Source organism: Solanum pennellii, chromosome 2 (genome assembly GCF_001406875.1).
Source record: "Solanum pennellii chromosome 2, SPENNV200".
NCBI lineage: Eukaryota > Viridiplantae > Streptophyta > Magnoliopsida > Solanales > Solanaceae > Solanum > Solanum pennellii.
In genome coordinates, this window is record NC_028638.1 from 30,107,845 (window position 1) to 30,128,258 (window position 20,414).

At 34.3% G+C, this 20,414-nt stretch overlaps 1 protein-coding gene across 5 annotated transcripts; it reads left to right on the top strand.

Annotated features, from left to right (window-relative positions):
- The first annotated feature begins 3,695 nt into the window (after nt 1-3,695).
- Nucleotides 3,696-13,682, top strand: LOC107011852 (ATP synthase mitochondrial F1 complex assembly factor 1). Of its 5 annotated transcripts, none has more exons than XM_015211515.2 (6): nt 3,696-3,848; nt 9,042-9,114; nt 9,190-9,521; nt 10,348-10,427; nt 10,541-10,599; nt 13,065-13,682. In XM_015211515.2, the coding sequence occupies exons 2-6, from the start codon at nt 9,093-9,095 to the stop codon at nt 13,367-13,369; spliced, it is 798 nt and encodes a 265-aa protein (XP_015067001.1). In that variant the 5' UTR covers nt 3,696-3,848; nt 9,042-9,092; the 3' UTR covers nt 13,370-13,682. The 5 variants fall into 5 exon arrangements, with proteins under 5 accessions (XP_015067001.1, XP_015067005.1, XP_015067002.1 ...); XM_015211519.2 differs by having other exon boundaries at nt 9,201-9,521; XM_027914809.1 differs by lacking the exon at nt 9,042-9,114 and adding an exon at nt 4,725-4,790 and having other exon boundaries at nt 3,704-3,848; nt 9,201-9,521.
- The last annotated feature ends 6,732 nt before the right edge of the window (nt 13,683-20,414 follow it).

Consider the following 20,414-nt stretch of genomic DNA (forward strand, 5'->3'; position numbering starts at 1 on the left):
TATATATATATATGAAGTGATGTTTCTAGCATATGATGTGCTATGAAAAGTTTTAAATTTTCCGCTAAATTTACTATGTCAATGCGATGAATGAAAACTATGGGCTTGTATAAAACCTCCGAGAGGTCAAGTACGCCATGTTACTTCTAGGGGGTTCTCCCGGATGTGATCAAATTCTTCAAAAATTTGAAAACTTTTGCTTATCTTATTAGATAATGTGTAAGGTGCTGCTGGCAACTCATATTTATCTCCATTTTGTATCAGATGCAATACTTTTCGTATTTTCATTTTTTTTTAAATCCAATCGAGTGCTCAAATGTGTCTTTTGTTTTCCCTGATACATCTAATATTGTCCCCAAAGAACTATCACATATATTCTTTTCAATGTGCATCACATCAAGATTATGTCGCAACAATAAGATTTTCCAATATGGAAGATCATAGCATATACTCTTCTTATTCCAATTATCACCCCTTTTCTTGTGTGATATTTTAATCTTCTTCTGTGGATCCTTTGTTAATTGTAACCTATCTAAATCAGCAACCTGATCAAGAATATCATCACCGGACAACATTTCAGGCGGTAGCCTGTGCTCAATAGTGCTATCAAATGATGTTTTATCATTTTGCCTTTTGTGATTAAGAGGAAGATGTCGTCTATGAACCATATAACACTCTTTTTGGCTATTTGATAGCCTTGCATGGTGTGTTTTTTATTGCAACATGAGCAAGCGATTTTCCTTTTGTACTCCATCCTGACAAATTTGCATGTGCTTGAAAGTCATTAATGGTCCACAACAAAGATGCATGTAACGTAAAATTCTTTCTAGTTGATGCATCAAATGTCTCGACTCCACTTTCCCATAATTCATTCAACTCCTCTATTAAAGGTTGCAGATAAACATCAATTGCATCACCAGGACTCTTAGGGCCAGGTATAAGCATTGAAAAAATAAAGTTCTCTTGCTTCATGCAAAGCCAAGGTGGCAAATTATAGGGAATAAGTACCACGGGACAAATGTTGTACGAACTTTTCGACATTCCAAATGGTTGGAAACCATCACTAGCAAGTCCAAGTCATACATTACGTGGCTCTGCAGCAAAAGATGGTGGAGCTCATCAAATTTTTTTCCATGCCATTGAATCAGCTGGATGCCTCATTATTTCATCATCAGCTCTTTTGTCATGATGTCATGACATCAAAGGAGATATCTTTGAGCACATAAATAACCTAAGAAGCCTTGGCTTTTGAGGAAAGTAACGTAAAATCTTGCATGGTGTATTTTTTCCTTTTTTCCAATTTTGTTTCTTCACTATGTTTACCATCCTTCTATCTAGATGCACCACAAACTTTGCAAGATTGAAGACAATTATCATCCTTCCGATATAACATGCAATCATTCTTACATGCATCAATCTTCTTACAAGTAAGCCCAAGATCCCGAATAACCTTCTTTGCCTCATAATATGAATCCGATAAGTTTGTTCCATCCAACAATAAATCATCTTTCAAAAACTTCAACAACATTGTAAATGACTCATTACTCCAATGAGCAATACTTTTAAGGTGAAGCAATTTAACCAAATTAGAAATCTTAGAAACTTTTGCACTTTCATATAATGGTAGATCAAGATCTTTAAATAGTCTATAAAAATTTTTTGCTTCATCATTTGGTTCCTCCTCCAAAAAATCATCACCACTATTATTCATATTATCTTCGTTAAAATCGAGGTACAAATCTCTAAGCAAACCATCTATTTCATCATCACCATCATCCACTTCAATGTCATTATCATCTATTTTTTCAAAATTTGATTGTTCTTCACCTGACATCTCCCTATGGTGGTACCAAAAAATATAACTTTGTATTATCCCATGTACTATTAAATGTGACCTAACAACAACACGTGTTCTAGAAGTTGCATTACCACATTTAATACATGGACAATGTATCAACTGCGGGTCTCCTAATTTTGTAAAAGAATAATCCAAGAAAGTCTCAACCCCATCTAATAAGCAATAGTAAGTCTATCTTTAATGAGTTCCATCCATTGTTTATTAGGCGCTATTATCTCCATGCATGTAAAATAGATGTAATAATACATTAGTATAACAACAAAGTAGTACTAATTAGATATTAAATTTTAGAGTTATAGATTCACTCACACTAGATGCATATAGTTATGTATGTATTACAACAAAAATATCAAGATAAAACATTTAATATATACTTCAACAAGAAACACAAATAAATACTTACAAGATGATAATAAAAAGATTATAAAAATTGGAATTGTCCAAATTACATCACAAAGACCCTAGCGATTCAAGAAAATCCAACATATATTAGTAAAAGACCAAATATTTCAAAACAATAATTTTTACAGGTATATTCTAACGTATTTTACAAAGTTGTTCTTTGCATTACACAAAATGAATAAAGGTGTAAGATAATTAAAGAGTAAGAACAAAATTTGAATAAACGAAAGGAACATGTACTTGAGTGTCAATATCTTTCGATTTGAATTAACACATAGTGTAATAAGTCAATAACTTAATATCCACAAAGTGAAGCACTCTTATCTCTTGAATTGAATGGATACAAAATGAGACTCTCTGTAACACATATCATATCCTTAAATTTAAGCAATCTCCGCGATACAAAGTACTTTTATGGTCATGCACACACACCTTGGATGTGGCAATTTCTGTTAACAATTCCAGAAGTTAGTTAGAACAGTTAGCACTGTTAGATGGTTAAATTATGTTATTACTCTAGCTGTAGATTTTAACTGTTTTAACGATCTCTAGGAGCCTATAAAAGGATTGTATTAGATCATTAACATTCATTCTTTGATTAATAATAAAATTGTTTTTTTCTCTTTGTAATTTTCTCTTAAGCTGAATCTCGGGTTTAATCCATGAATTAGCTATTCATATTCCTCGAGATTACTCCTGAAATTTGTTTCTTCTCTATAATTTTCTGTAATTCATGTTGCCTTGTTACACAACGACATGTTGATCTTGATCGTATATGTGTATATATGAATTCAATTTATATGTTTTTAGATATCACGGTGGTCTCGACAGCTCACACAAGATTTCGTTAATGTTCTATATGAATTGAAGGTATTCATTGACTTTACTTATAGGGGCTTGTCAGCCACATGTTTATTTTAAGTCGATGTATACTTTTTTTTTTTGATTTTATGACTAGTATTACACTAATAACTTATTTATCAAGCAAGAATCAATTCAGAATCAAATATGACAATAGGTACCAATTATAATTGGGATGGTGATAATTACTATTTTCTCCGTTTTACAGAAAATGATCTAGTTTGATTTGACACAGAATTTAAGAAAATAAAGAAGTATTTGATCATGTGGTCCTAATTAAAGTTACGTGAAATGTATAAAATTGTCCTTTAATCTTGTGGCCTTAAACATGCAAAGTAAAAAGTTTTTACTAAAAAAAAAAGAAAGAGTTCATTCTTTTTTAAACAAACTAGGTCATTCTTTTTTAAACGGAGGAAATATTATTTTTAAAGTAAAAATGTAATTACTTCAATGGGCAAAAGTAAAATGTATCATGATCTAATTTGTAGAGTTTGTGCTCAACATGTACCCATCTCATCTAATTTATATTATTTTAACTTAAAATAAATGTTTAAAAACATCAAAATACTATAAAAATAATTAAAAACTATCTGGAACCCATTTGGGTTTGTGTTTTCCTTGGAAAAAGAAAAGAAGAAAAAGCACAGCCCCGTCTTACTTCCCCCCATTTGATCTAACTGCACTCTGCTGATTTGTGGCATCGGATACTTGTTTTGCCTAACTTCACGTAAGTCTCTCGTTGCCGTGATTCCGTCCTAAATCCCCAATCCCTTGTTGATGTGAATTGAATGCAAAATTCTAGTGTCAATGGTGGATTTGTTTTTGTGAAGTTGTGTTGCGTATTTATCAGTGGTGATTGTTCTATTTGGCTTATCAACTATATTTTCTGCACATTTGACAATGTACTTGTTGATATGCGCTCACAAGGTGTTTGATAATTTGCCAGGTGAAGTCTAAAGGCTTTATGAGTAGTTTCTTAAGCCAAAATGTGGGATTAGGAAGTTGCCGTTTAGAATTTGTGTTGTCATGCTAGCTCTTGCCACTTACGTAATGCTTGAGCTTTGAACTGAATACCTCAGTCTACACTCTTTTGAACTTTCAGTGAGACCAGGGTATTAAACTTCACTTGGTTAATCTCAACCTGCGAATTATGTTGATTGTTATTAGTTTGATTTGAACATTTTGCTAATCAGATATGGATAGGCCGAAGAAAGATTCAGAGAATGATTGTGCACATACATGAGTGGTGTCGTATGTCCTGGAGCTTTTGTTTTCAATTTAATGAGCCCACCCAAATTAATATATGTGCATCTAACTGATGAAATAACTCGAAATATGTGAAATGTTTGAACAATGAAGTAGAATACATTATACTTTCTTGGTATAAGAAATTTAAGAGGAGACTTGTTAAAAATTATCTTTTTGGGTTTTTATCATTATTACTCTCTTTGGTCCAAAAAAATGAATTTTCGGGGATGTGTTACCCCCGTAAGAAAGTATATTAATGACATTAATCTAAAGGTCATATTTCTAAAAAAGGAAATGTATGTACATTTACCATTCTCAAAAAAAAACTTTCTTTATGACTGTTTCCTGTTGCCAGCAACTGTGGACTCCGATACTCGCTTCTCTGACAGACACCAATCTTTGCTACTCACCCCGGAATAAGTTGTGCCGTCTATTATACATCAATTCTTCTCTTTATTGTTTCATTTATTAAATTCTTTTTCATTTGATTGGGCAACTGTTTCATCCGATAGTGGCAATAGCTTATGTAAAGATGGTTCATTTCTCTTTTTCGGCTTCCTTGTCTTTTTAATTCTTTTGTCCAACTGTGTGAATGTAATTTTAATGATGATTCTTAGGTTTCAGCTTCTAATTTTGTCCCTGAAAAATGTAATGTTTTGTCCTTACTAATATACCATATTTTCAGTTTTAGCTTTTAAAACAAGATTTTTGTTCCCATCTAATTTGATTGATACACCTACTTCATCTTTTTTCATAACTTTTAGTGAAAAATAAATATATAGGTAATACTAATTGGGGTTTATAAATTCTATAATCTCACTCCAAAAATGGCTAATGCATGCAAGAGAATTATTCATATCGACAAGCTAAATATTGTGCTTTAAAATCCTTAATTCAGCAAATAAGTTCCATAAAATGGGTGTTTCTGTCTCCTAGAAGCATTTTTTTGGGGTTAAATTTGTGTACAATTAGAGAGGGAGTATCCAGAACAATGATAGAGTACAAGGCATTGCTGAAATATTTGTAGTATCATATAAATGGTTTTAATATGGTGTTGTTACAGAATAGTTGGTGGCAAATGATGTGGTACCTCTAATATGAACAATCATTCTTGTTATGCTTGCTCAAGGATCACCCTAGGCCTGAAGCTAGGTGCATCTTAGGCTGGCCAGTTTGCCTCACTCAGGTAGCACTTTCTTCACCAAAGCTGAAATTGCAACAAATCTTGCAACTTTTCTATGCTCTTCAGCTCCCACCTTTGCCAATGTTAGAAAAGTTTTCTACTCCGTTATTTAGAATTAAGTGGAGTTGTACCAACTAAAAACAATTAAGTGGAATTGTCCCAACTATAAAAAATTAAGTGGAATTCTGAGGAGATGGTGGCTCCAAGGGGGCGACATAGTGAAGAGCTGAAGTGACGGGTATTTATCGAGATGCTTGTCCTTCAGCCCAGACCCCATTATTATTTCCAAAAAAACGTGAGCAAATGGTTCTGCAATTTGCCAGAAACTACTCGAATGCGCCCAACTGCTTTATTTTTAAAAAAAGTTTTCTTTAATAAGAATCATTTCACGATCAATGATAATTCAAAGGTTGATAAAGTATATAGTATACTCCTTTTGGTTCATATTAAATGGTGTTTTTAGCTTGGGCTAACCCCTTATGGAATCTACTCACTCCTAAAAAGTAAGAAAGTAAGAAGTGTTTCTTACTCACATACCCTTAAATTAAATTGTATCCTATTAATTGCAAATGAATGTATAGACTCCGGAGTGAAGCAAGGGAAGTGGGGAATCTTACGTAAGCTAGAGCTCGAGAAAGCCTTCAACAATCTTCATTTGGATTTTCTCTTAGACATGCTAAAGTTGATGGATTTGGTGGGAAATTGATAAAATGGATATTCTACTGCATATATACAGTGAAATTATCCATCAACATATATGGCTCTCCTAAAGGAATCGTTGCCACAAAAAAAGGCTTAAGACAGGGTGACCCGTTGTTTCCCTTTTTATTCACTGGAAGGCTTAAGCAAGATGCTTGCCACAGCAGAACAACATACGTGGATTAAGGGTTTTAATACATGTATCAGAAATCATTGTGAGCTGGTAATCACTCATCTTCTATATGGGGATGATTCTTTGATCTTCTGCGAACCAGAAAGGGAGCAAATTGATAATCTAACTGATTCTTTTTCTAGAGTGTTCTCTATCCGGTCAATGAAATCTACAATTCAGGAAGCTGCAGACATCATGGGTTGTAAAGTTGGAGTCTTTCCAGCTAAATATCTAGGCCTACCCCTCGGATCAAGCAAAAGCTGCAACCATGTGATCTAGTAGAAGGCTGTGAAAAAATATTGTCTAGATGGAAAAGGAAGTATCTTTCCTTGGGAGGCAGACTTGTTTTGATTAATAGTGTGCTCGATTATTACCCACCTACACTATGTCCTAGTTTCCTTACCAGCCGATGTAGCTAAAAGACTAGATAATTTTTAAGAGATTTTTGTGGCAAGTTAACAAGGAACATAAAGATTTTCATCTGGTGAAAAGGGGGGCAGTAACCCAAGACAGGGAAGCTGGGTGCCTTGGGTAAAAATCTGAAGATTTGTAACATCAGCTTGATGCATAAGTGGCTTTGGAGGTTTAGTCAAGAGGAGGAAGCATTATGGAGGATTGTTATTAGTGCAAAATACGGTCTCTTTATTCCTTGGACTACCAAATTACCATCTTCATCTGGTACATCTATATGGCGACACATCAGAGCACATTGACATTCTTTTTATGCAAATTCAGCTCTCAAAGTTGGAAATGGCAAAAAGGTAAAGTTCCGGTCAGATATTTGGCTCAGGCACTCTCCATTAAACAAGCAATTCCCAGTATTATTCAATATAGCACAACATAGTGATGCCACTATCTCGCAATATTGGTCAAAACTTGGCTGGAACTTCACTTAGACGCAATATAAATCATTTGGATTATGATAGCATGCCTTCTCTAATGCTTCAGCTACATAGCCAAAGTCTGGTTCAGTCAAAACTGACACTTAGAATAGAGATGCAAAAGGGAAATTCAAGGCCAAACGTTATTGAGGAGTTTATCTGACAGCTTTCCCGATTGGCCTTGGAGAATCCTCCGGAGAAGTAAGGCACCCTTGAAGGTCAATTATTCTTTGTAGTTGGTGGCACACGAGGCATGCTTAACTTGTGATAATCTTCAGAAAAGAAGGATTACAATCTGCAGGGGTTGTTCATTGTGTGAGAAGGAAGGGGAGAGTGTCAATCTTCATTCTTCTTTTCTTACATTGCCCCTACACCTCACAAATTTGTTATTTTCTCTTAAATATTAGGGGGATCAGTTGGGTGATGCATAAGACGATAGTCGAGCTACTGCAATGATGGTACATGAAAGGACTGGAAAAAGTCAGACTAAGAACATGGAACTTACTACTGCCTGCTGCCATCTGGTTGTGTATTTGGAAGGAAAGAAATTTGAGAATTTATTAAAGCAAAAGGAATTTGTAATTAGTCTAAATTACAGTTTATTTTTCTTCTGTTGTTTTGGTGCAACATGGCAATAGCTAATGATACAGAAGCCGTGGTTGACTTTTTGAGTTCATTACACAACTTGTAATGGGACTTTCCTCTGTAAATACTTACCAGCAGTTTGCTGCTTTTGATTCAATACCCTTTACCAATCAAAACTCAAAAGAAAAAGTAGCTAAGGGTGATGTAGAAGTTTTTCAACCAGTAAATATAGCATATGTGAATTTTTTTAAAAAAAATAGCAAATGGGAGAAAATTTGAAGACTTAAAGGATCTTGGCCCCTCAATTTTTCAGTTCTAGATATCTTCAGCATTTCTGTCACTCACGTGATTGATATGCGTTGTATTAGGAGAGGTGATTAGACAGGACATATCACAACTTCATATTACCATGGACACGACTTTAGATAGTAAGGAGGGGAGGTCACGTATTAGGGATAGAAGGTTAGTAGAGATAGATTGTTGTCTTGCTTAGGCTTGTTAGTGCCTGATGTAGTACTCGGCATGCCCTTGTTGTAGTTCTTTCCATATGTTGTTTATTGTATTTCGATTATCACATAAGTTTGTTGTTGTTATTGTTTCTTTCTTGTAGACTTTACACTGTTTTTTTATCAACTGCTATGCTTTCTTCATTGTTTTCTTCTTCTATTACTTGGGTTTGATGCACTTGAGCGAAGGTCTTTCGGAAACAGCCTCTCTACCTCTACGAGGTAGTGGTAAAGTCTCCATACACTCTACCCTGCTCAGACCCCACTTTGTGGGATTTCACTGGGTATGTTGTTTTTGTTGTTGTATCTTCTGCCTGCCCTATGTCAGTTTAGAAAAGCACCAAGCTGACCATACATGTTACCTACTTCTGAGTCCTGAATAATCCCTGATGTTGAATTGACATATTTAATGCTCCTTGATTGCAATTATTTTTCTTTTATTCCTGTGGTGTTTGGGCTACATGAACACACCTCGATAACCCACCAGACAATTTGTACAGCCTACAAGCACAGGTGACAATAAACATGCCCGTAGAAGTTTGAGCATATGGTCTCACACTGTCCTAGTTGGGATTCAGACTTAGGATCTTCAGGTTGTTACTCCCTCGTAGCCATTATATTTACTACTCTCTTTGATTTATTACAGGCACATTACATATCCTGAGGCTTCATGTTCGTATGTGCTGTCTATTTGTGAATGAATGTATCAATGACTCAATGTACATGTTCTATCTCTAGGTTTTGTCTGGTTTTGTCTGTGCGAGCGATGAGATGTTGATGTCTGAGATTTTCAGTGTTATTGCAGATAATCATGATGCACCATTTGTCAAGTAGTGTATCAAAGAGAATACTCTCTTCTGCCATGGCTTTCTATAGAAATCGTTCTTCTTTCTCTATGGTTTCAAGACAAGCATACAGAAGCTCAACTCTGCAGCAGATTGTTGACAAATCACCACGACATGCTATTCCTAGTGATTTCTTGAAATGGCGTTCGCTTGGTTGCATTAGGACATCAAAATTTGCCTCTGGCTTCAGCCCGTTGAAACAAAAGCCCTTGGACTCTATTATTGACATGGAGAGGGCAAAGCAAAAATCAGCTGAAGAGCTAGCTGACATTTGGGATGATGTAATATTTCAACACTTCTTTAAATTTTGATAATTTTAAATGCATAGTTGGCTTTCTTGAGATAGTTTCATCCTTGAGTTCTTATTCTGGACAGTTGTAAATTACAGTAGTCACTTAATATGATGACTAATACACAAATAGACCAAGCTTTTGTCATAGAAATGAGCAGGTTAGCTTGTTTCTCATACATCACTAGGAATTGATGTCATCTAAGGTTTATCTGATCTTTCTGATAAATTTGTAAAAGTAATTCATGCAGCCAAAAATATACACTGTCTGGTTTTTTATGATTGCATTAATATTTTTTTGTAGATGACTACTATTAACATCACTTTGCTGCAAATGGAATGAGGATTTGCTGGAAAGATTAGAGAATCCCATAAATTCTTTTGATCTTTGGTCTAATTTACCCCTTCAACAGATTTTCTTGTGGAACATAGTGTTTTTAAGCCATTCAATTCTAAATTGTGATGCTTCAGAGATGCTTTGGTCATGGATTACCTTCTCATCTTTTTTTTTTTTGGGAGCTGATCTCCTGCAAAAGGACTTGCCTCCTGAAATGCTTGTTAGACTTAAATCTTTATGAAGTTTAGAGAAAATTACTATTTTTATGTGTGTTTACACAATCCATTCAAGTATTTTTAGCTACAATCAGCCATGTACCTTTACATTTGCTTATTTATTAAGTTGTATACTTTGTACGTTTTGATCATGGTCTGCAGTATATGTTCCACAACTTTTGCTTTTCTAAAGTGTTAGTGATACTTGAATGATCCTATTCTTTCTATCTCATTTGCCCTTTCATTGCATGATTATATTATCTCAGTATCACTTGGGAAGAGGTCACATTGCAGCATCAATGAAATCTAAGCTATATAAGCTCTTGGAGCAAAGAGCTTCAAGTTGGTAAATATACTGCTTCATCTTATTCATTTGTTTTCTCGACTATAATTAGTTTCTCTGTTTAATGCACTCTTCCATCACTATCTTTGACATCCTACTTCTGTTTTCATGTGTAGCCGGTATTTTGTAATTCCGCTATGGAAGGGAAGTGGTTACACAACAATGTTTGTGCAAGGTTAGTCTTGTCTTGCTCCTTTTGTTCTTTAACAATCTCTGCTGATTTGCATTGTAAAACCTACTACCATGATGTAGACACTGTATGTTAGAGTCTTTATCAAAAAACTATTCTAAGAGTTCCTCTCTCTAGTTCTGATGCTGTCACTGCTGGCAGCTTTATTATTCTCACAAAAGAAAAATGCTCTCCATCTTTTTTAAGTTTGTTGTTGGATGAGCTTGTTATTGAGATAATAATATTACTATTCATAGTCGGATACATAAGGGAACATATAATACTTTAATGGTCTACCATCTCCGTATTATCTGATGAAAGAGTCTGCAGCTGTAGACTTCTTTTTGCTATGTAGGGGGTCGATGGCAATGTCACTTGAAAGTTCCTTTTTTCCCTCTTCCCTGTCCTCCTATCCTTTATTTACATTAAGAATGTTTTGCTTGGCTCTCCAAAAATGTTGCTGGGCGCATGTAGTATCCTCCAAAAATAGTGTACGTTTCAGATGCTCCAACACAGGTACGACAACAGTTTTGAAGAATTGTAACAACAGGGTTTAAAAACTCTAGTGGTCAAGGATGTCGAAATGACCATATAATCCAAGGTTGGAATTTCAGTAGAGGTGAAAAAATTAAGGTGATTTTTTTCCATCTTCTTAGTCTTGATGGACAGCGTTACCAGTATCCATGAAATAGTTGAAGTAGCAAGTCAAACTAAGCACTGCCATTATCTCCAAATAAATGAGATGCCTTGATACGTGGGGTATCAACATATTATCCTAATTATTTTTAGGTGAATCTCCGCACCCGTATCCATACATGGATCCATATCCCCGAATCTTAAAAATTAGATCATGAAGTATTCGACCTCTAGAGTCTAGATCCGCACCCATATCGGACACCCGCTCCTGAGTCCGAGCAACTTAGGTCATGTTATTGGTGATTGAACAATAACCAAAATAGAGATCAATCTTTCCAATAATTCTCCTGTCTTATAATCTTCAATCGCGAGTTAAGATTTTCTACTATTAGACAAGTGGGAGTTAAGCACCTCACTGTTGATATGTTTGCTTATGTTTTAAAAAAAATCAATTTGAAAGGAATTCTGGTCAATTTGCCTTATTTTTGTGCATTATTTGCTGGTCCAGTAGGCTTTAATTCTTTCTTGTGGAGTTCAAATGTGGAAAAAATTAGAATTCTTTTGCTCAAATGACAGATGTGTCTTGCCTTTGACATATGGGCCCAGGAGGATACCTTTGTAAATGTCTCAAAATGGAGCAATGTTGTGGGCCCAAAAACAGCTTTACTGTAGCTGATGTATAAATGTTTTGGTGCATTAACTTATTTAGCCCTTTGTTTATGTCATCAGCATTCTCTTAGACAATCAGTTCCCTCCCCCAACAGTTGTACTTCCTCACGTGCGTCGTGTCCCTACCTCATTATTTAGTGCTTCACTTCTACTATTACCTTGCTGTTTTTCTGATTAAATATGCAGAAAACAGACTCCAACTGCAAACCATTCCTTAACTTGATTTACATTGATCTCTTCAATTGAGTAAGCTTGGGCTAGCTTTCACCTAGTGTTTTTGATACTTCTCAGTCAGGTTGATTACTTCTAATTGTCATCCCTAGTTTGCTTTTATTTTCTTGTTATGGATTTTGATCACTTGTCTTGTTTACTTTTTTCGAAAAGAATATTCTCTTCATGTTTTCGTTACATATTCCTTGGCTGGTCGACCCATGTACGGAATCCCTTGTTCTGAGGCTTCTTTATAGGTAAGATATCTATGCTTTTTGAAGACTGTAGCCGATGATATGTTATTTTCTCAGTACTTCTAGTACTCAGGTCCTTACTGATTAGTACTTCATCCAATATCAGGTCAGTACTTTTGCCTGCAGTCCAAGATATTTGACAAATTTCTACTAACTATAGATTACCTGTACAAGTTTCAAGTAACCAAATTTAACAATATCATTTCTACATAAACATACTTTAGAAAAGGAAAAAAACAAGATGTACTATTGTAGTGTGTAGGATTGCACCTAGTTTTCTAACCTTTATGACAGCTGAACATAGATGGCTCTAGTTGTACATGTATTTAGTTGGTTAGCTGGCTTTCCTTTGGACATCTATGAATATCATATTTGTTCCTTCTTGAACTTAAAGCTGTGTATGTAGATCAACTCCTCCCACCTTGCCTCCCCAATCCAAACAGAATAAACGAGTAGTTGTGACAAAGATGGAGAATTTCGCAGAATATTTGTTCTCACCAACTGAACCTCTACTTTTCTGGTGAACCTGCATAAATCAAATTTGTTTATGCTTATAATTTAGTGGCCATTGTTCTGTGTGATCTCAGTTCTAGTGCTCTGTGTAAACATCAAGACAGGTAGGTGAGAGACTCCATCAGTAACAAGAAGATTCCGTTTATCATCTGCAGTCATTTCATGACTATTCATTAAATCATCATGCAGTGCAGGCACCCCACATTCTAATCACAGGTCTTGAAGATTACAAAGCAAAAGGAACTCAAGCTGCTCCATACTTCACAGTTTCTTACTACACTGAGTTTGCTGAAAGCAAGGATCTAGTTCTTGTTCGAGGGGACATTGTCTTTACTAGCAAGCTCACGGACTCGGAGGCAAAATGGCTTTTGGACACTATACAATCATTTTACTTGAATGATGTCAGGTACAAATTAGTGGAGCGCTTTAACAGAGAAACAAGTGAGTTTGAGTTTAAAGATGTTTTACAAACTTTGGAGATGCCAATAATGTGATTGACACATCCAATATTCTGTCATATGAACAATTAGAAGAGATGGAGTTTGATTGTGAAAGGATCATTCAACATTTAGCAACATTAGCATTGTAGTTCTCCTTGCCATTTTGACAGGCAATCGTATCTGTCCAGCTTAAAATGCTTGTATTGCATTAGCTTAACAATCTTTTCTTATTTGGATTTCTTTCATTGAGGCAAAGTTAAGTATCTTCATGCTGCTTGATATAATACCATTTGTGTATTATAGAGTACTGACAAGTGATTTTCTTTCTAAAGAAAGAAACTAAATTATCTATGATACTTTGCCAGAATATAATATATTTCTTTGTGCTATCATGATATATTGCAACAATTAACCTCTCACATTCAATCCTTCATATACAAGAACTCTCCTCATCTAATTAATCGCCACACCCAAATATCTTCGTTCCTAATCTCACTCTTGTCCAATATATACCCCCAATTTAATGTTAAGTTTATTGTTTTACAAGTTTGTTCGCTTCATACTCCTATGTGATTTAGGTTGAAAAGATCGCATATGACTTCAGATATTTTTGTCTGAAATATGATCTTAGTGAATGACAAACAATGAGCACGTTTAATTTGCCTGAAGTTTGGTATGAATTGTCAAGTCCAATTTGAGATTTTTTTTTTCTTGAGTTATAGGGTGAGTCTTAACTTTAGATATTTTCTACTGAAGATATCTTCTTGACGAGATCAGTGGATATATTTTTTTACTAAATTATGGACTTGACAATTAGATCAAACTTCCAATATGGTTGATTGAGGTTATGACCTTAGCAAGACTTCACATATATAATGGCCAGTAAAGATTAGTTCCAGACATTTTTGCTGAAGTATGTTCCTTGAAAGCCAAATTAAGATATTTTGGCATAAGGTCAATGCATGTATTTGACCCAAATTCATACACATGTGATCGAAATTCAATAAGCCAATTGAAGCCAAAAAAAAAAGAGCTAAAAGATTGTGCAAATTTTAATTAAGTAGATTGTTATTCTAATTCTGAAATTTTCTTACCAAATCTAACTAGTGCACATAATATTTTTTTTGGGTATCTGAATTTAGATAATAGTATTAACTTTATGTTTATGGATTATCTATAAATTGTTATTTTTGTTTGTTGACCTAATTCAAATAGATATGACGACAGGTCGTTGCAATGGTGGTGTTGCTAAAGGAGGAGTTTTTTATGAAGCTTGTTAAAGAGCGGGTACTAATTAAATTATTCTAAAATTGGATACAAATTAAATGACAATATCGAAATAGGTGCTTGTGAAAATTTTATATATTTTCCTCTTAAATTGACCTACACAATACAAATACGAACTAATTAAGCCTCAATATGGGGGTTGGTCCATGTTCTACAACTTTCCGCACGCAGGTAACAATAAAACCTACAAAACAGGTGCCTCGTGAAACTTCTACATATCAGCCCCTTAATTTTGATCAACAGAATACAAATACAAACTGACATAGCCTTAATGTGGGGCTTGATCCAAATTCTAGAACTTTCCACATACAGGTAACAATACAACCTACAAAACAGGTGACTTGGGAGACTTTTACACATTTGCCCATAAAATGGACCTATGTGATGCATATACGAACTAATCTAGCCTCAATGCAAGGCCAGGTCCAAGCTGTAGAATTGACCACACACAACTAATAATACAACCTATAAAACACGTTACACATTTGCCCCTTGAATGAAAATCGACATGTAAATGTGAACTAATCGAGTTTGAATGTGGAACCATCTCCACACATCTAACAAAAGAACCTACTATAAAAATTCTTGAGTTTTTTTAAGCATTTACCCCTTAAATGAACTTGCAATGCAAATATGACCAAATCGAGCCTCAATGTGGGCCAAGATCTAGAAGCCCTCACAAAGCTAACAATACAACCTATAAATTAAGTAGGGCAACTTTCACATATATCAAACAAAAAATTCATATTTGTATGCTATAGCAAACTTTACATAATTGCGCTCCATAGCAAACATAAAAACTGTATAATTCGCTATACATATACAAGTGTATAATTCGCTGGCCTATTTCGCTGCAGTTGTATAATTCGCTATCCTATTTTCACTGCAATTGTATAATGCACAATTGTATAATTCACTGCCTATTTCGCTGCAATATTAAGTGTATAGCAAGAAGATATATGTTTTTCTTTCGCTTTATACAAAAACAGAAACACAATATATACACTTCTGTTGTATAAAGCTAGAGAAAATTGTATTTCACTGAAATTGTATAATTCGCAATTGTATAATTCGTTGGCCTTTTTCTCTGCAATATTTGAAGTAAAATGTTTGTAAATTGTATAATTAAGTGTATAACACGAAGATATACATTTTTGCATGTGTATATACAATTTTCTCTCCCTTTATACAAAACAGAAACAGAATTATACACTTCTGTGTATAAAGCGAGAGAGGCGAGCGAGAATGGAGAGAGGCGAGCGAGATTTTTGGGAGAGAGACGCTGGCAAATTTTAGCTAATGTTTGCTATGGAGCACAATTAAATCAAACCCTAGCTATTCCATTTAATTTAGGTTATTCGTTTGCTATTATATACAATTTTCCGAATTAAGTACTATCCTTCAACAAAAAAATGTCCTCTATCTCTCTCGTCAATTTTCAGTAAAGTATAGGTACGGATATGGAGGTGAACTCAGAGTTATTTCCATCTGTTGAAGGGCTAACCCCAATTGACGCCAGATCAGTAACTCTTCCATATATTTTACGAGTCGTCATCTTTGTTTCAAGACCATAAATTGTACGTACTACTGTGATACTGGTGAACTCAACAAACAACTCAATCTCCTTCATCCAAGTTCGTCCTATCAATGCAGAACCTATTTTGGAAGACGTTGTACCTGTATCAATCTCTTCCATTGAAGTGATACCAATTGTTAAAGTTTTAGGGGAAGGGATCGATTGATTGCTCTATATGTTTGTCGAGTTTTGAAATTAGCGAAGAAGCTAAGAAGATGCCTTGTAAACATCTTTTTCATTTTAATTTGTCTGAACAAGTGGTTGGGGATAAATTAATGGATGTAGGTATAAGATGCCAGTGAATGAACAATTTAAGAAGAAAGATGAAGAAAGTGGTGGAGTGGAAAGAGGTGATGATAGTGTAAGTCATATGGAGGAAAATGAGTGAAGTTAATTTTTCATGTTATCGTTACACCAGAGATACACACTTAACAATGTCAATAACAGAAGTGCATAGGCGTTCCGATGATATGATATTAGAGGTTGGAGATTATGTTGTATCTGAAGCTGGAAATGGCGATGAATTCGAAACTCAAACTGGTGATGGCGGAAATGACGATGAATTCAAAACTCAAGATATGATCATTGATAACAATTAATTTAATTGTTTTCCTTATTTTGTTTAGGGTGTTTTCGGCTTAGCTTAGATATAAAAAATTGTTTGAACAAAATATTGTGCAATTTTTATTAGGATGACGAAGCTAGTGGAGATGACCTAGCTCAATATATAGTCATTGACAACAATAAGTTTTTTTTTTTTTTTTACTTATTTGTTTTGGATAGGTTCTATAGTTTAATAAAACTCAACTATTTTAAGATTTTCCTAGAGCCTGATTAGACAGTTAACACCAATATGGACACCAATATGGTAGCCTTACTAGTATATGTAAGGAAGCTTCTACCTATATTGATTGTGACAAGTGCATAGACAAATTGAATTATCACAATTGCTCTATTTTAATTTAATTTAAAAAATATTGATGTTGCATATTTTTCCCAATATTTTCTTTGGTCTTCATATTTACAGGACATGTATTTTTCCATATCTCCAAGTTGACCATTGTAAGAGCTATGTTTTGTATATCCTATTGAGAGGTTTAATTCCTTCATCAATTCTACAAAGTGCATATGGAAAAGAGCATTGATTCCCATTTCCTAGTAGTAGTGATCCTAAGAAGCTCCACAGTTGCCTATACAAATAGATGCTCTAAAGATTGTCTGTAAGCATTACTAGTATAACATTTACTAACACTTGTTTACCATATTTAGTTAGAATTCATTAGAAGGTAATTTCCTTTTCAACAATCTCCAAGAGAGGAATGATATATTAAATGAAATTTTGCTATGTCACACATGGTTTATAAAGTTCATTATAGGGTAGTGAGTCATGATGATATGTCACAGTCTTATTATTGCTCATAGAGTGTTTTCAGACCTCTTCTCCTATGCTCACTTAAATATGAAATTAACACTACTTTCTGATACTCAACTAACTTGGTGGTGTGTATATATACTAGGTTTGGGTAAGTTTTTCCCATAGACATTCCTTTCACAAAACTAAATAACTTTTGAGATGATATTGTTGGATTGTTACTAAGACTCATGGATGTTAAGCCTGAAAATTGCTAGCTAGCTAGACAAGGGGTTTTGGGTATGACATATAAGAGAAAGATGTGTGTGAGAATACGATGGAGAAGATGTGGAAAAGGCTTTAAGGGGACAATAGTATTTTTAATCATGTATAAAAATCTTTGAATTATTAATACCATAAATTTCCATGTATTAATGAATTGTTGCTTTCATTGATGACCACGTTAACAATACATCAGGATTATAGGAATAGAAGCACCAAATCTTCCCATTATCATTAGAGATGCAATTCTAGAAGTAGATTTTAGGGTGAATGTGCATTTAATGGATATAATTCACTTAAGAAATCATATTACAAAGTGTAAAGCCATATGAATACCTTTTTAATGTTGATTTTTGCTTGTGTAATGGCTCAATTGGTCATTTTTTGTAATCCTCGTAAAATACATTCACCCCGAGTCTTCTATGATTGATTTTTGAAAGTTGGTTTTCCAAACTTTGAATCAAAAGTTGAGAATTTGGTGAGTTTGTGCTTTAAAAGGCTAAGTTTCTTAAAAGTTATTTTTCGAGTATTTTGGATTTTCGAGTGTCGGAATAGAATTTCATCGATTTCATTAGTCTCGTAATGTGAAATCTGATCAGTTAGAGTTGTCGATTTCTGATTCGGAGTCTTTTTTAGGATTCAAGGTCCTAAGTTGTGAATTTTTGAAAATTTAGGCTTTGAGTTGACTTTACTCAACATTGGGGTCTTGTTTACTTGGATCAAAATTTTGGGACTCTATTGAAATCGGTGAATAATTTCAAGTCTAGTTGAGGTCTTGGTTGATTTTTGAGAGCTCTCGGCCTTGTTTTAGCCTTTTTGGCATTGAGTTAGTTTCTTGAGTTTTTTTTACAAATTTCAGGTCAAGGAGACCCTGGAGTCGTATTTAGACGGTTCCATTGAGTCCGAGATGTCGAAATAATTGATTTGCATATGTGGTTATGTGCACGGGGTTTCGAACAAATCCAGAGGGTCCTTTCGTTGTTTTGAGAGTTGGTTATACGTTGATTTTTCTGGTGCCTAAGTTTTGTAACCTTCGCTTTTGCGATAGACCTTCCGTTTTAGCGAATGTGGGATCGCTAAAGCGAAGTCTAGGTTTTTGTGTGGTTCGCTTAAGCGGACCAGGGCTTGTTTAAGCGAAGCCTGGTTCACAAAAGTGAGACCCTCAGTTTTGCACGATTTGCTTAAGCGAACCTATGGTCGCTTAAGCGACATCATAGGGGGTACCTGCCATTTTGAGGTTTATGCTTCATTTCGCCATTTTTGAGTTTTGGGAGCTTTAGGGTAGCAATTTGAACCAGGTTTTCAGGGGAAAACTTTTGGGTAGCGATTCTTAACTCTAAATCTTCATTTACCCATTATTATTTATGAATTTATGTATTCAAATCAAGTTTTTAAAATGAAAATTTTGGGTTATTGAACTTAGTAGAATGGTCAAGCTTTTGAAATGAGAAAATTGTAGTTATCTTCAAGAACACAAGAACTTAGAAAAATTGTTATTTTGAAGTTGTTTTAGTCCTTTTTCAAAATGATTTTCACTAATTTATTCCTAAAGCCGTAGTATTAAACTTTGGATTTTAACTTTATTTTCGGAATTGAGTTTTGTGTTGTGACCCACTTTTCGAGAGGATTGATAAGGTTAGCATTGTTTTCGAAATGTGATGGTAAATACTTGTTTGTATATAGATTGTGCGGCTAATTTAAAAGTGATTCGAAAGGGAAAGATTCAACTCTTGGACTGATTCGGAATGTCAGCATGAGCCTTCCAACCTATAATTTAACGACATTCATCCTTCCATCCAAATGTTGCCCTTTAGATTTGATCCTCAAATTTTATCCTCCTTTTGAAAAATTTACCTTTTTTTTTACTCCTTTGACTCCAAACTCAAAGAAAACTGGCACAAAATGCCCAAAACCATAATGCAAAGTTGAACTACTAAGTACAACACAAGATTTTCACAGTAAAATTTGTATAGTTACAGTAATGATTTTGAAAGTGGATAGTCCCAACCATTTGACCCGCATTGACTACTTGCGGATTGTACTCACTCCCTACTTATTTTATTTCTTTTTAAGTCTTTCGGAGTTATGGTGAGATCCTACTTTTCAAATCATCATTGGTCTCAATCTATTATTTAAAGTCTTTAAACTTTATTTTTGAAAACTTGAGATGTATTTCACATTTTAGAAATGTATTAGTTAGATGCTTTATATATACTTATTCTTCTAGGTTTTGGAAATTTCTTTGTTATTTCTTATTGGGTATGGTTTGACTTTTCTTTGGAAGTCTTGTATGCGTTATTTATTTCTGCTTACACCATTTTGAGGTTCTCAAAGTGTATGTCACCACGATCTCGACTTTTGAATTGTGAAATTGATCCTCGAAAAGTTGTATTCTAACATTTGGACAAACTGTTTTAACTCAATTATGATCCATTTGAAATATGCAATTAAACCTCATCATTTTGAGATACCTAAACAATATTTATTATAATTACTCCTATACGTAAAAGCGTTGTAATAAAGACTTTTTAGATTATTATTTTTGCAATTGTATATTTTGTTTCAATTTTTATTTATTTTTTATAAAATAGAATTAAAAATTA

Coding starts and splice junctions, on each gene's coding strand:
- LOC107011852 (XM_015211515.2), top strand. CDS start 9,093: ATGAATGTATCAATGACTCAAT. Junction 9,522..10,347: donor TAGCTGACATTTGGGATGAT/GTAATATTTCAA, acceptor ATATTATCTCAG/TATCACTTGGGAAGAGGTCA. Junction 10,600..13,064: donor CACAACAATGTTTGTGCAAG/GTTAGTCTTGTC, acceptor ATCATCATGCAG/TGCAGGCACCCCACATTCTA.